This window comes from Patella vulgata, chromosome 2, assembly GCF_932274485.2.
Source record: "Patella vulgata chromosome 2, xgPatVulg1.2, whole genome shotgun sequence".
Classification (NCBI taxonomy): domain Eukaryota; kingdom Metazoa; phylum Mollusca; class Gastropoda; family Patellidae; genus Patella; species Patella vulgata.
This window is the reverse complement of record NC_065880.2, coordinates 66,731,936-66,747,675: the sequence shown is the minus strand read 5'-3', so window position 1 is coordinate 66,747,675 and position 15,740 is coordinate 66,731,936. Positions and strand designations below refer to the sequence as shown.

The 15,740-nt window shown below is 36.1% G+C and overlaps 1 protein-coding gene across 1 annotated transcript in view; it reads right to left on the bottom strand.

Moving 5' to 3' along the window:
* Window positions 1-202: 202 nt before the first annotated feature.
* LOC126811186 (potassium voltage-gated channel subfamily KQT member 1) overlaps window positions 203-15,740 on the bottom strand; it is a 37,437-nt gene continuing 21,899 nt past the window's right edge. The window contains exons 7-11 of the mRNA XM_056099186.1: window positions 8,411-8,525; window positions 8,032-8,107; window positions 6,772-6,866; window positions 5,720-5,822; window positions 203-4,865 (exon numbers count right to left, since the gene is read on the bottom strand). Of these exons, the coding sequence (XP_055955161.1) occupies window positions 4,740-4,865; window positions 5,720-5,822; window positions 6,772-6,866; window positions 8,032-8,107; window positions 8,411-8,525 (515 nt within the window). The 3' untranslated portion in view covers window positions 203-4,739. The remainder of the gene's footprint in view (window positions 4,866-5,719; window positions 5,823-6,771; window positions 6,867-8,031; window positions 8,108-8,410; window positions 8,526-15,740) is intronic.

Here is a 15,740-nt window from a genome sequence, read left to right as displayed (position 1 = left end):
TAAAAGGGTTAGTGTTCGGATAAGCAGTTTTGACGGTCACGTCCAAAACGACTCAATATTTCGAGCTGAAATTTTGAGACAAGGTTAATACACCATTCCTATATATTTTGGCGTTTAAATTTCATACATACTCAGACTTTTATTTTTGAGACTCTGTTCAAATAAGGGATAGTCCCTTTAAAGAAAAAACCCAACAAAATTGAAAATTGCTTTTATTGTGTACATTCAACAACTTGTACAAATTGTGAAAATAAATAGGAATAACATTTTATTATAGACATTCCTTTACAAATCGTTTAAATATAGTAGAATTTGTCATACAACAGATTGATTAAAGGATAAAAATTGATTTTGAATGAAGAAATAATGCTTTACTATATACAACTGGCTTAGCATGCATGATGCATTATATATCATAAATATTGAAAATATTTAAATTGTGTCAGCCTTTCAGGGGCATATGTAAGTATTTAAATGAATGGTTATTTTGGGTAAAAAGTATGCTTATTTACATATACATAGCATTGGAATGACTCCATTAAGAAAAACATAATGTGTACAATACATGAAATCTGGTAATACACATAAATAACATAACGTTGACAGACAACAAAATATTCATCCACCAGGAGCTTTGTCATCCATAAACGGAGGCAAGAAGAGGGCCTTACATAATGTTATGATTGACACCACAAGAGTAATAACTCAATCTCAAAAACTCCTGGACCCTTTTCATAAAACCCCAAACTAAAATATTTAAAAAAATAACGAACTGTTCATTGGCCGAGGGTTAAGTACAATCACCGCTGTTTATTTAACATTTATGTATGTTCGTTGTGTATTGAGATGTGTTTTTCGCAGGTCGAAAGGTGAGGCTGGGAGTGAGGGTAAACGCACGGGCAGTCTAGACAGATCGAATAGTTTATCTCTTATACCCCTCATCAAATTCAGTCAAGAGACTCAAGACAATCACCTTATGAACATGTACACCAAGTTTGAACATTCTATCTCATTTAAAAGCAATGTTATATGGAAGACCAAACAGCTCTTTATTCATAGTTCTTAATTCTTAGTTTTTAATTCATAGTCCTCAATTCTTATTTCTTATGTTGTCGATTTCGACATTTGTATACTAAAATATTAACATTTATAAATTGTATTTTTGTTTAATTTATTTGTATTTTAATATAATGATAAAATTTCTGTTGAAAATCAAAATAGTACATTTACATTTCATCAGAAACATAGATCGAAAAACAAATCTTGAACAACAATTTTTTCAAATTAAGAATACTGAATAAAGAGCTGTTTGGTCTTCCATAGTGTTATTGTGTTCCAAAAGGTGTGACGGACTAACCTCAGATGGACACATTTTAATTGTGTTTTCTCTGAAAGGCGAGGAATAATAAGTACAATATGAGATGTTATATATTACAATGTATTATTTATTATAAAGTTAAATACCATAAATTTTCACTTTAGCAAATTTAAGTTTCATATTTGAATTGAACTTTAAAGTAACTTTGACATAGAAATATATCAATTCCACAAAATAAACCAAAACTTTAACTCTTAAATTAAATCAAAGAAGTCATTTTAGTTATAAATAATCATATACTATGGATAGTTTAGGTTAATTATGTCGGTACAATGCATTAGTTTAAGTTGAACAGTTGGTACAATGGTTAGTTTATGTTAACCATGTAAATACAGGCGAAAGTTTCTGTTAAACCTGTCAGCATAGTTGATAGTTTATGTTAAAGTGCATTGGACGACAATACTGTTCGGTATGTATAAGCAATGGTTACTATATCCACTTTACGGCAAGTTCACACCAATCTGATTAAAATTAATTCAGCTATCTTCACTCAAATCGCAAACAGAGACCCCCCCATAAAAACGACTTTGCCAATTATCGAAAACACTCTAAATGCCCTCAGACGCCAGTGTTTTAAGTTCAAGTGCTTTATTCCTTTAAATCAAAGGCTCATCAGGTATAACATACAGTACAAGAAAGAGAGAGTGAAATGTGGTTTAACGTCCACTCGACATAAACTAGGTCATTTCGGGACTAACATATGGTTTAATTTTATTTCAATAATTCGCTTAGCGTGTAGGGGTCTTTAGCGGTGAGAGGAAACCGGAGGACCCGGAGAAAACCCACGAGGTTGGACAGGCGACCCTACTCCTTGTCACGTACAACCAGGGATTCGAAACCACGCCAGTCGACTCAATGACAGACTTTATGATACAGCGCGCGCACGCTAACCATTCAGCCATCCCCCCCCCCCCATACAGTACAAACAAAATAAATAAATACAATATGTACAAAAACAATATCAAACATATATATACACACATATCAATCTGGGTTAGATATTTAAACATATGTTAGAAATATAGGAGAGCAAACGTTTTTCTATGCACGTTGCTTGTTTGCCAAATATAGAAATTTCCCTAGATTAATGAATTCAATAGTTTTATCTATATTTAATAATTGAATTAACTTATGAATACTGGGGTTGGTAAAAAAAAAAGTATTTATTTATTTAGTCCTAAATCCGTATATAATGGGCAGATTAAAATAAAATGATATTCATCTTCAATATCTTCTAAATTACAGTTAGTACAAATTCTATCGCATCTTTTAATTTTATTATATCTTCCCTTTTCGATGTTAAGATTATGGCTTGAGAGTTTTATTTTAGTTATTTCTTTACGGTATTTAATATGCATATTCGGAATGTTTATTCCTTAATTTTAATTTAAACTTATTTTATTGATCATAAATCATCAAAGGAATGAGAGACAAGTGAATTCACTTACAAAGCTCTTTGTGTATGTGTGTATAGACAGGGACATATTGTATAGATAATGTATACTATGTGTAGTCTCTGTGACGTCACCAGCCAATCAACCGGATTAAGGTTGTAACTGAAAAATTGAAACACGTTTTGCTCTGTCGGATACTTAAACCACAGGCACTTGAAGGGATTAGTATTATACTATAATATATAGTCAAGCAGTAGTAAGAAGTTTTCTTTTAATCCCTTCAAGTGCCTGTGACTAAAATGTTAATAGCTGAATTAATTTTAATCAGATTGGTGTGAACTTGTCCAAAAGTGGATATAGTAACAATTGGCTATACATACCGAACAGTATTGTCGGCCATCTTTGTTCACTTTAAACATGTTTGTGGTACAGTGGATAATTAATATTATAATAATATGTTCATAATGTTTGTTAATCATGTCGATCATGTGGATAGTGTCTGCTAAACCTGTCAGTATAGATGATAGTTTATGTTAACCATGTCAGTACAGTTGATAGTTTATGTTAAACATGTCAGTACAGTTGATAGTTTATGTTAAACATGTAGGTCCAGTGGTTAATGAACATTAAATATGTTCAAGATGTCTGTAATTGGATAGTTTATTTGAACCATGCTGATATACAGCGAATAGTTTTTATTAAACATGTTGGTAACTTTTTGTATAAAGTTCTGAAATAATGTATAATAAAATCATAATAATGTTCTCTTAACGTCTTATATCTTCTTATATCAATATATTTTCATAATATCATTATTCAATATTATTAATATAAATATCAAATATAAACAAGAAAATACTTTAACATGTGTATATACATTATACTTCTAGTTGTGACCTAACCTTTCCTGAAAACTAAATACAATACCCTTTGATTAAAATATATTCTTTGGTATTGCATATATCACCATTACATTATACTGTTTTTATTTTAACAATGTGCAAGAATGAGAAACGATTTTAAAAAAAGAAGATTGCGCTATATATGCATGTGAAATTGTGCATATTATAATTGATAGTGAAAATTAAAGCTCAGTTTTGATCTCTTTCAATTAAAGGCGCATTATGGGAGATTAGATAAAGAGCTGGTAGATAATGTAAAGGTAATATGCTGAGAATTTCACTTAAATTGCTCCACTCTGAACAGAGATATTGGTGCCTGAATATTAGGCTTAGCCTCGATCATCATTACTAAAGTTGGTACATAAAAAAACATAGTCTCAATTTTCCACTTTTGGATTAAATCATCAATGAGCGTTGAGCAACAAATCAGATTCAAATCCAGAGAAAATACGACACATAAGATGACATCGAGAGTTGATTAAGGTTAATAAATGTCTAATTTAATAGTTTATATAACATTTCAGGCCCAAAGAAAGACCTGCAATAGGTAGATTTAGCTCTTGCATAATGTATGTTTAAGAGAACCAAAAGTTATAAAAACACAAAAATAGACATACATGGATAGACAAATATTAGTAGTCTATTTCACTACTGGTGCCAATGATATGAGTATAATAAGTTTTTTCGCGGACATAAATCTCTTTCAACTCATCAATCAATGATAACGCTCTTAAAAATACAATGTTCCTCTTCTTCACAAATGTCTTCCAAATATGAAACTGTGTTACATTATATTATTGCCTGATAAAATCTAATAAGTAATAATTAAAACTATAATTTTCCGTTATTAATGAAACAACCCCCAACACCTCTTACCCTTCAAACATAATGTACCAACCATCTACGATATATATATATTATATTGCAGTTTTATTTATCATGTACAATGTATACTGTAATTATGAGTATTTTTCTAATGCCACAAGTCACAACCATCTGAATTATTCAACTTCTACATACACAGTTAAATTATAGTATAAAAACTATAATAAACACGAAGCAACATCAAACATCACCTGCATTCTTTTCTTCTGCTATTATTGTTGTTGTTGTTGTTGTTGTTAGTCGATCTTTAACAACAGTTTTAAGTAAAATTAATACTTGATCCATTTTCTGATCTAATTTGGATATCTGTCAACATAAATGTATATGTTAATATAAACATATACTGTATTAACCCCAGCAGAAAATGGTCATTATCAACCTTAATATAAAATCAAAGCTATCGTTTTCCAAAGCATCAACACATCAAATTGCTAAGCTACGTTTAGCACAAAATGCTCATAATCAAACTTAGTTCAGACATTCATCTAACGAACACCTACAGCAACTTTGAACATATAACATCAATTAGATGCATATTTGTGATCAAGGGCCATAATTCCAACAGTAATAATCAGAAACCATCGAAAATTAAAAGGATTCTGCCCTTGGTCACATTAATATAAACATTGTGTTTAAATTTCAAGTCATTCGGATGATACTTTTAGCTACTATAGTATCCACAGATTTTTTAAAATTCATTGATTACAAATGTTGCATATATCCTCTTTGACTCAGTCTCATCCAGTAATGGTAGTATTGAGCCACATACTGTTTGTGTTTGGTACATCCTATATCTGGTGATATCAGTTGGCTATATAACAGTTATTTCCCATTCAATAGATTATACAGAATACCAGGACAGGTGTAAGTTTGTGATGGGACATGATCTTGTGCATACCTGATGTTATGTGTTATCATACATAATCAGCCAGTTTTGGGACTAATTTAATCAAGAAATTTAGGCAATAATTCTTGTTCGGGACTGTTGAACTTTCTTTGAAAATGTGAAAATATATTTGACAAAATCTTTTAACCATGTGCGAATATGTTCAACACAGAAACCGGCACATTATCGGAAGAAGAAACTACAGGATTGTTTTAGACAGAGTCAACCTATTGTCTTCACATTTCATTGTGGAGTTTAAAAAGTATAAATGTACCTGATTCTCTACTCTAACTATTCGAGCACTAATGGTAGATTTCTCTCTATCTCTGGAATGATTACCATATAAGGTACTAGGTTTACCTAGTGTTTGGTCTAATCTGAAACCAAGACAAATATACTCAGCAGTAGAATATTATTGGGCTAACGATTATCCACCTAGATAGATTTAGGTAACAAGATTCTCGTATAATAAGAGAAATAATCTAAAAATGTCTGGGTGTGCATTATTTTAAATGAACGGCCACTACAGCAGAAGGAATCAAGTTATCTGATTTATATATAGCCACATATAGCAAGCAGGTTTTATTTAAATCAGATGAAAATTGTAGACGTGTTCGCTAGCTATTCTCAGGATATTTTTACTCTGGGATGGGCGATTACTCCTGGACTTATTTATAAAACATGTTCAAGTTTGATCGAACTCATCAGAAATCTCCTTTATAAGAAGCTTCATTACATTCAATCAAAGGTGTTTGTTATTCTTGACATATTTCTATTATTTCAAGGATGATAACTCTGCAAATAATTGATGAATCTTGAAATTTGAACACATCTAAGATCTCATGAATATAAAGTCACATACCAAGTGTTAACAAAATCCTTTAGCTATCCTTGGTAATAGTTAGGCTGATACTTTACGATCAAGGCTATATAACCACAATGCCAACAAATGCTGAAGCCAATCAAATATCAAGTGTGTCCACGACTTTAATATAATAAAAATAGACTGGCTATTACCAAGGTTAGTTAATTGCAGGACTGAGTTGAATATCATAAAACAATAAATCGCAGGTGTGGATTTAAGTTGGGGGGGTGGGGGGTGGGACCAAGTAAGCGCCTCGGAGATCAAGTAAGTGCTTCTAAGGTTTACAAAAAAATAATAACAAAATCAATAACAATCATAGTACTTTATGTTAACTTGAATAAAATTGCTTTCCGGCAAACTACTATACAGGCAATACGATCTATGTTCTATTTAATCATTTATACCTAGCTGTCATAAATTATTTTGGGGGAGGGTGTAATTAATATAATATATAACAGTACCTTCTTTGTAATTCTTTGATTCTAACCATCATATTTAAATGACCCTGAGAGTATTGTTCGATCACATCTCGAACATCATATGGTTTTCTTGCTTGCTGAAATGTTATCATGAAATGCCCTTTTTAGTTTAATTTAGCAGGATAATATAAACAAGTTATTATTATAAGAATGATATTAATTATTTTAAATTTAACTGTATTATGTAATAAAAAGTATTTGTCATCATGAATCATGGTTTAGTAATGTATTAAAAAATTACATTAGAAACCATACCAGGCCCAACCATTGTATGTATATTTAATGTAGAAAAAAGCAAGTATATTTAGTACATGATTCATCTTATATCCCATGAATCACTTTATATCCCACCTTATCCCATCCTATCAAATCAAAATATATTTAAATGACATCAACAGTTGATATATTTTCAAACATTACATATGAAATCAATTTTGGCCATTTATAAAACATTTCACATGATCAAAGTGGGTGTGTGACTTTGAGGAATATCTAACAGAGATATGCATAAAACATTATCAATGTTAAAGATAGTTTGCCAGGTAATGAAATATATGCCCACTTTAGCTAAATTATCAGAGCAGCCCACAAAGGTTGTAGCATATCTATTCTTTTGTATCCAATGGGGAGCATTTACAAGACACTCAAAACTAATTAAGAATGAAGTAATTATTAGAAATAATTAAAACTTGATTGGCTTCTAGATCTACCTAGTGCTAACATTTATTATGCAAAACAGGTACAGGTAATTTGCTGTTGAAAACCAATAAACGTCTTCATCTCATGAACAAAAACAACTGTGTATAAATCTAAAGCTAATCAAAGATAACATAAGAATTTTGAGCATGCATATTCAAAGTGGTCAAGGGCAATAACTCAGAAATTGTTGAATATCAAAAGGTTTCTTTGTCAACCCGATGATCACTTAAGTCTCTAAAGTTTCCACAAAATTTTATTGTGACTAAGGGCCAAAACACTGATCAATTAAGCCTCGAGAGTAGCCACAAGAATTTTCAAATTCATCAATCACAAATGTTGCAAATAACCACTTTGACTCACTCTCATCAACCGATGGCCCTGATTCTAACAGTTATCATCGAGAATTGGTCAAAAGCAATAGGCTTCTTTGTCATATGAACATGAAAACTGGGAAAATCGGATGATAACTATAGCAATTGTGGGCGAGAGTGGCAACAATATAAGACCACATTTTAATGTGAGTGTATAAAAAGGCTAAACTACCTGAAATTTTCTCCTGGCTACAAAATATTTGATTTTTCTAATAACTCTGATAGCAGTTTTATGTGCTTCTGTTAATCTATAAGATAATTAATCAACACTAATATAATATTAGTAAATTAAAACTAAAAACATTAAAGTAGGCATTATTATGAAAGAAAAGGGGTTAATGTTATTGCCTTGGTTAATTTCAATTTATTTTGTCTGAATTGATATAAAATTAATAACTTCTACTGTCCTGGTAATTAAAATAGTTTAAAAATAAAAAACAGTGAAAACAGTTTAAAAATAAAAAAATGTGAAAATAGTTTTAAAATAAAATTGTGAAAATTAATATAACATGGATGAAAAAAATCATTATGTAGTTTTCACGTAAACTTACAATGCAACCCTTTCTGTTTCATCTCCATCATAATCTGTATCATCTACAAATTGTTCATTAGTACCACCGCATATACTAGCACGATGACTATCTTTTCTACTACCTTTAGGTGTAACTATAAAATATAATGTTTAAACACCATGAACCTTTAGGTGTAACTACAGAATATAACATTTAAACAACATAAACCTTTAGGTGTAACTACAGAATATAACATTTAAACACCATGAACCTTTAGGTGTAACTACAGAATATAACATTTAAACACCATGAACCTTTAGGTGTAACTAAAGAATATAACATTTAAACACCATGAACCTTTAGGTGTAACTAAAGAATAGCCTATAACCATGCATGGAACTTTAGATGTAAAGTTATAACAACAAAATATAACATTTAAACTATAGACCTTTTGAAACCTTTATTCTAGTCCAGTGCAACAAATTCTAAGCTGTCCCCAAGTCCCTGGTTAGCAATATCTACACATTTGCCAAAGTCATGGCTGTAAGTTTTTGTCTCAGTGAAATTTCATAAATAATGAAGCGATAACTTCTGAATGACTCAATATTTTCAGATGAAACGTCCACAAAAGCTGGATTCCGCGGTGGCTCAGTGGAGAGGTGCTGGCTCGCTAACCTAGAGATTCCATGTTCGATTCCTGTTTTCACCAAGAAATTTCTTTTGGATTTTACGATGTCGTTTCCCCTCATTAGTAGTGCAGAATGGAGGGCCTGGCAAGAAAAAGTGTCTAGTTATTAGGATGGACCTTAAAAAAACAAAGGTCCTGTGTACACGTTGGAGTGAATGTAAAAGAACTGTTGAAATTTGAAATAAGAGTAGGCTGTAGCAGGGCTTCCACTTCAAAAATTTCAATGCCGGTCATTTTTGATAACCCGAGAAAACTTTTCAAAGTAAATTCATATTTCATGTTTTTTATTCATGGTAGGGTATTGTGAATTCACGTGTCTATACCACTTTGTCAGCATAGGGTACACAAAAAAATATATAATGGACTTAAAAATGAAATATTAGTAAGGCTTATGATAATTATTTATTAAAGATACATTATGGGAGATTCCATAACGAGTTGGCAGTTCTCACTATAATAGTTAAAAACTAGATAATGTAAAGGCAATTTGCTGAAAATTTCATTAAAATTGATCCACTATGAACCTAGAACAAAGCAATTGAATTTTCCGCCTAGCCTTGATCATCCTTACTAAAGTCAGTACGATAAACAGCATAGTCTCGATTATCCATTTAAGCGTTAAATCGTGAAGGAAAGTTATGCAGTAAATCGGCTCACAATCCACTAAAGATCGCAGGCTAGCGAAGCCATCTAGAGTTGATTATGGACTGGATAGGTTAATTAATGTCTAATTAATAATTTAGATAACATTTCAGGCCTAAAGAAAGACCTGCAATAGACAGATTTAGCTCTTGCATAATGTATGTTTAATTAAATCTTCCGTTTTGGCTCTTTAAATAACGAAATAGCTGAATTGGCTGTAGAAAAACCATTTCAGTAGCTCACATGTAATTACCACATGCTCTATAGAAAACACACTGACCTGGATAATTTTGAGTTATAATACAATAACTTTGAAATGAAGATACATATATAATTATCCACGGCATATATCTCACATTTATTGGTTTTAGACCATCTCTTACGGGATTACGAGCTGCAGAATTGTGACGTAAATCCTAATAATGTATAACTATGACCAACGGATAACTAACTTCACAGCTAGCGACACTTGCGCCTCCTAGAATATCGTCGTGTATAAGAGTAACCGTATATACACAACATTTTTGCTACACATGGAATTATCAATATTGCTGCACAATAGAACTGGAATACGTAATTTTCTTGATTTTTCGGTAATCAAGTTAACTAATCTCTAGATTTTATTTCTACAATTCCCACAAGGCCGTAATACCACTACGACAGTTTAGTGGGGAGTACTACAGGGACAAACACAGACAGCGACAACTGTTGATAACTTTAATTGACGTGCCACCATTACAATAACATAATAGATAACCCGGATGTCTCGTATCACGAGAACTAACAATGAACGAAGGGACCTGTAACCTACAGGGACTTGTAACATATATAATTAACTATAATGGCGCGACCCTTTTTTTCCTTTTCTTGTAGAACAATTTATGGAATTAAAAATAACTTTTAGACATGAAAACACTTAAAAGTCTTAATAAAGAACATAGTCTATTAGTTTTTTAGGCAACTGGCGTGTACGATTTCGTGGTAATCCTGGTATGTTAGAAGAAACACTTGTTGCTGTATTTGACAGGGTCTGGATGTTCAGGGTATCATCGATAAGATCAGATTCTGACGAACTGCTTGATGCTTCTGCCTCGCCACGGTCGGGTAGTTGAGCTGATGCAGTCGGGTCGAGTGGTGTGGTCAATACAGAAGGAATGATGACCGTATCATCTTCGCTATCATCTGAAGCAACGGAGCAAGCTGTGGGGGAAATATTTACCTTGTAAACCTCTGTAGGATGGACGGAGTATGTCTTCGAGCGGATTTGAGAGTTCCTCAGCTTATGAAGTTGTAGAAAGCCGTTCTGAACACCCGAGACAATATATTTGTCACGTGCCCTGTTTTTATCACGATCACAAAATAAATAAACTAAATCCCCAATACGGACGTTCTGTGGAGGACCAGACTTGCCAAGAGGGTTTTTTGACCGTTCACTGTAAGGATGATTTTGGTGACGTCGCACTTGTTGAGCATGTATGAGATTACTGTCATCGATGAGTAACTGCTCATTGGTGATTTGATCCCGCTTGCACCACATTTCCCTAGCCGACAAACCACTGGCCCGAAGACGAGAATTAACGCGCGCAATGACACAGCTTAATAAAACTGGGGTGATGGGGGATCCTGAAGGGTCCTGTCGGAGGATCTCATCCTCGATTTCTTGGATGGCGTGTTCAGCTACAGGGTTTTTATTTATGTTCTTTGTTCGGCCAAGCTCGACATAAACACCATGTTGGTTCAGTAAGCGGTCATTAACTATAGCTTGAAAACAGGGGCCTGGGTCACAGCGTATAATACTACAGCCTTCAACTGGTACCATCTCAATGCACAATTGGAGAAGGGCGTCCCGGATAGTTTGGTGCTTTTCATCCGGAACTAGGGTCGCAGAAGTTTTGGAGGTAACACATTCACGGAGTACGAGAATTTTCTGTTTGGCGCGACATAAAACATCTGCGGCGAAATAGGTTCCAACAGCTTTAGGTGGGGGTTCGCTAGTTTGTTGAATAATAGAAGATGGTATTTTGCGAAGAGCTGCACATTGTTGACAGTTTCTAGATACAGCGTCCACGGCTTGATCTAAATCCAATGCGTAGAAATATCTACGAACGATAAGACGTGTTTGGTAGCTTGAGGGGTGATCCAAACGAATGTGTAACGCAGTGAGTAGACCTAGTATCAGGTCCCTTGGGATGACGATTAAGTCTCGAGTCACAGCTAAAGGGTCAGACTTTTGAACGACTAGGGTTCCGTCTAATGCGATGGAGACGGTATTGAGGTACCGTTTGACGTCATGAATATTGGTAGATTTCTTTGATGGTCGAGTGCCCTGTGCAAGGTGGGCATGCACTCGACGCAGGTCCTTACAATCTTGCTGAGCCTGGCGCCACATGGAGCGATTAACAAATGGCAGCCTGACCGATCCATTCATAATATCTTTCACAGACACGGCACGAACAACAGAGTCCATGGTAACCGATATGAATGAGCACACTTGACAACTCATATCTTCACAATCTGGAGCATTTCGACTTCCAAAATCTGACGGAATGTTGACCTTGCCGGCTAGGTGGCGAATGAAAACTTGATATCGACTGGCAATGGATAGAAATGTGGTCACTCTTGGACTAGTAGAGTATTCACCCCTTTGTAACTTGGAATAAGCCTCAACACAAGGCTTACTGTCGGTAAGAATTTGAGCTACGTGACCAGACTGAATGATATAAGGAGCAAAGTGTTTGATGGATGCCGCAATAGATAAAGCTTCGATCTCACAGGGACTCCATCCATGTTTTCGTTCAGGGAGCTTCGCGCTGTAGAAACCAGCTAATTGTAGTTTGTCGTTTCTAATAAGGTATAATGTGGAGGCCAATCCAAAGCTTCTGACTGCCCCATCTGTGACTATCCATAACTGATCGTTGGGTCTTGGTAAAGTGATAGACTTCGCATCTTTTAAATATGCCTGTGCCAGGTGGAATGAAGCAGTCGTGTCATCCGTCCAGACGATTATATCTTTAGACTGAGCTCCTCCTCCCACTAGGCTATCGAGTGGACTCAAATATTTAGCACACTGCGGAAGTACACGTGAGAGGAACTTGTATGCACCTATAAAGGCTCGCAAGTCTTTAATAGTCTTAGGGATTGCACACGTCGATAGGGTGGCGATTCTGTGAGGGTTTGCAGTTAAAGATCCCTGACACCAGGTCCATCCAAGAATGGTAGTTTTTCTCGGTGCGATGATTGTTTTAGAGGCCTTTAAGTTGAGAGAGGCTGTGTGTAAGGCATTGAGAACAGCCTGCCAGTTCTTTAGGAGTTCTTCAGGAGTATTCCCCCCACAGTACAAATCATCGGCAATTTTGGCGACAAATCCCTGTTGTATCAAATCTCCCAGCACACGGCACATTAACTCTTCTAACGCTGTCTCTGAGCCCGGCATACCCATGGCACACCTAGTATATACCCGGATACCCTTAAATGGGGTAGCGACGCCGCAAAACTTCATAGAATCCGCGGATAAGGGAATTTGGTAAAAGGCATTTGACAAGTCTGTAGCAATTATGTAAGTCCAACTGGCAATTGACCGTAAGGTTGAATCGATATCTGGCATCAGGGATGGTTGTGGTTTAGCATACTTGCCGACTTCGCCAAACGCAGTCACCAGTCTGTATGTACCATTGGGCTTTTTGATCAAAAATGACGGATTTAAGTATTCGACTACCATATCCAGGTCCTCGGGTTTCCGGAAGACTCCGATGCTCTCAAGCTCATCAAATTTGGATTGTAGTTCATCTAGCTTATCTTTAGCATACTGGGGGACACGCCCTTTTCGTTGGGGTGGAAGGACTGGACCCATATTGACTTTTGCGGTGAAGTGACCAAATGCACCGTTATAGCCCTTGGGTGTTGTGCTGAAAACAGAGTCGTATTGTCGTAGTAGGGTGCGAAACTGCTTGTGAACAAGAGGTGACAGTATTTCATCCGGATCAAGCGTAACAGCAGATGAGGGCGGATTGGGCATGGATGTGGTCAGTGTGTGTATGTCATTGGCTGAATTCGGTGATACCAGGGGGTTATACACAGGTAGCACCTGAGAAAAGTGGCTGTTTCTGCGAACGATGATTGGTAAATCAGTAGAGTTAGGTATACGTAACTTTCCGCCTATCGGTCGTAAGACGGACGGAGCAGGCCATAATGCTTCGGTCTGATGGGGAGAGAGATCTAGCCGGGGTTCTACGGCCACTGTGTCGATGTTGTCGAGTTCAGCTGGGACATCTACTTCTATGAATTTACCAGGCCAAATAGTGGTAGCAGTATTCGATCTTAAAACAGAAGCTTGAGTGCGTCGTACCGATGGACTTGACTTTGGAGAAGAGGAACCGTATGGATAAATATGGCCACCAATAAGTACGTGTTGCTTGGAAGGTCGCACGGCTACATCGTTGACAGACATGAAAGGGGTTCCTCCAAGTAGTTCCACATCCATAGAGGACACGACTAATGCGGTGAATGATAAGATATGATCGTCTCTTGTCAACTCAAAGCGAGTTTCTCCGACAACGTTTAACAATGTTCGGCCATCAGCCTGAGTAGCGTATTGTGTACTTTTAGTAACAGGAATGCCCAACTGGAGAGCGAGAGGATGACTTATCATATTCGTTTCGGAACCAGAGTCGACGGTTATGCGGATGGCATGGTGGTCGTAGAATGCATCAAGATAGGGAGACTGATCGACTTGGACTCTTCGTGATGAAACCGACAAAGTTGGCGTATCAGCATTATTGGCATCTGAAATGATATCAGTGTTCTCATCATCGTCAGAATCGACGATAACCTGCCTGGCTCGTGACATAAACTTTCTGTCGCTCTCGGGCAAATATGGACATAGACTGAGGTAATGGTCAGTGGAACCTCGGTTGGATTGTAAGCATAGAGGACACATTGCAGGCGATCTTTTTGTAACACGTTGTGGCTTTAAGGTTTGTGGCCTGGGCCTTGGCGGGGGGTTATGCAGTCTGGAGTCTGGGCGAAACGGTGGTCGGGAACCCATACGCATGCAACGAACCTCTTCAGCAGTTTCCACCTCTTCTAAAAGGGATGACAAGGCCATTGATATCTCTGGTTTAAGTGACGCGATAGTACATGTACGTAATTGGATTCCATACCGTTGCTTAACGAGCTTGGGCAAACCGGGGTGGATTAAACGAAGCCATAATACTGTTATCAGATTTTCTAAGGATGGAGACATTTCCTCCTCGGTAACTTGAGTTCCATAGTGTGTAAGACCGCATCCGACAGTTAATAGATTGTCATCAACGAAGGCGATCAGCCTCTGAAATAAGTCTTCTGGTTTTTCATCCATTTCTAGTTTCATATCACAGATGTCAAGGAACTGTGCCCCACTATTCTGAAATCCATAGTGAGCACGGATTGATTGCCAAACAGAGCTTATACTCACAGACTTGTGAATAATGGTGTTGCGGGCTATCACCGGGCAAAAATTGGCGATTTGACCCAACATGAGCTCTAAAAAAACCACCTTTTGTGCTGCAGTCTTCCCACGTTCGTCGGTAAAGCCTCGATTTGGGTTATCCCTGCTTTTCTTAGACCATACAATATCGGGAGCGAAGAATGGGGCGAAGTTGTCATCTAGAGATAAAATGTATGTAAGGTTCTGTTTCCAGGCCTCGAACGAGGTGATAGTTTCATCTTTTGTCAAAACACGCTGCTTTGGGGCGCGAGTTGAAGCCATTGATTGATAAATTGATGGGGGTTCGTCTTAAAAGTAAAAATTATATGGCGCGCTTCTACGCGAGCCAACAGAAATCTATTTACAGTACACTGTAACCTGCCTGTTGAATGATATTTCTTGTTTGCCGAGTCCTGCAGTTCACGGAGACGTAAGGAATAAATCCACAATCAGCCACCACGACAGTTTAGTGGGGAGTACTACAGGGACAAACACAGACAGCGACAACTGTTGATAACTTTAATTGACGTGCCACCATTACAATAACATAATAGATAACCCGGATGTCTCGTATC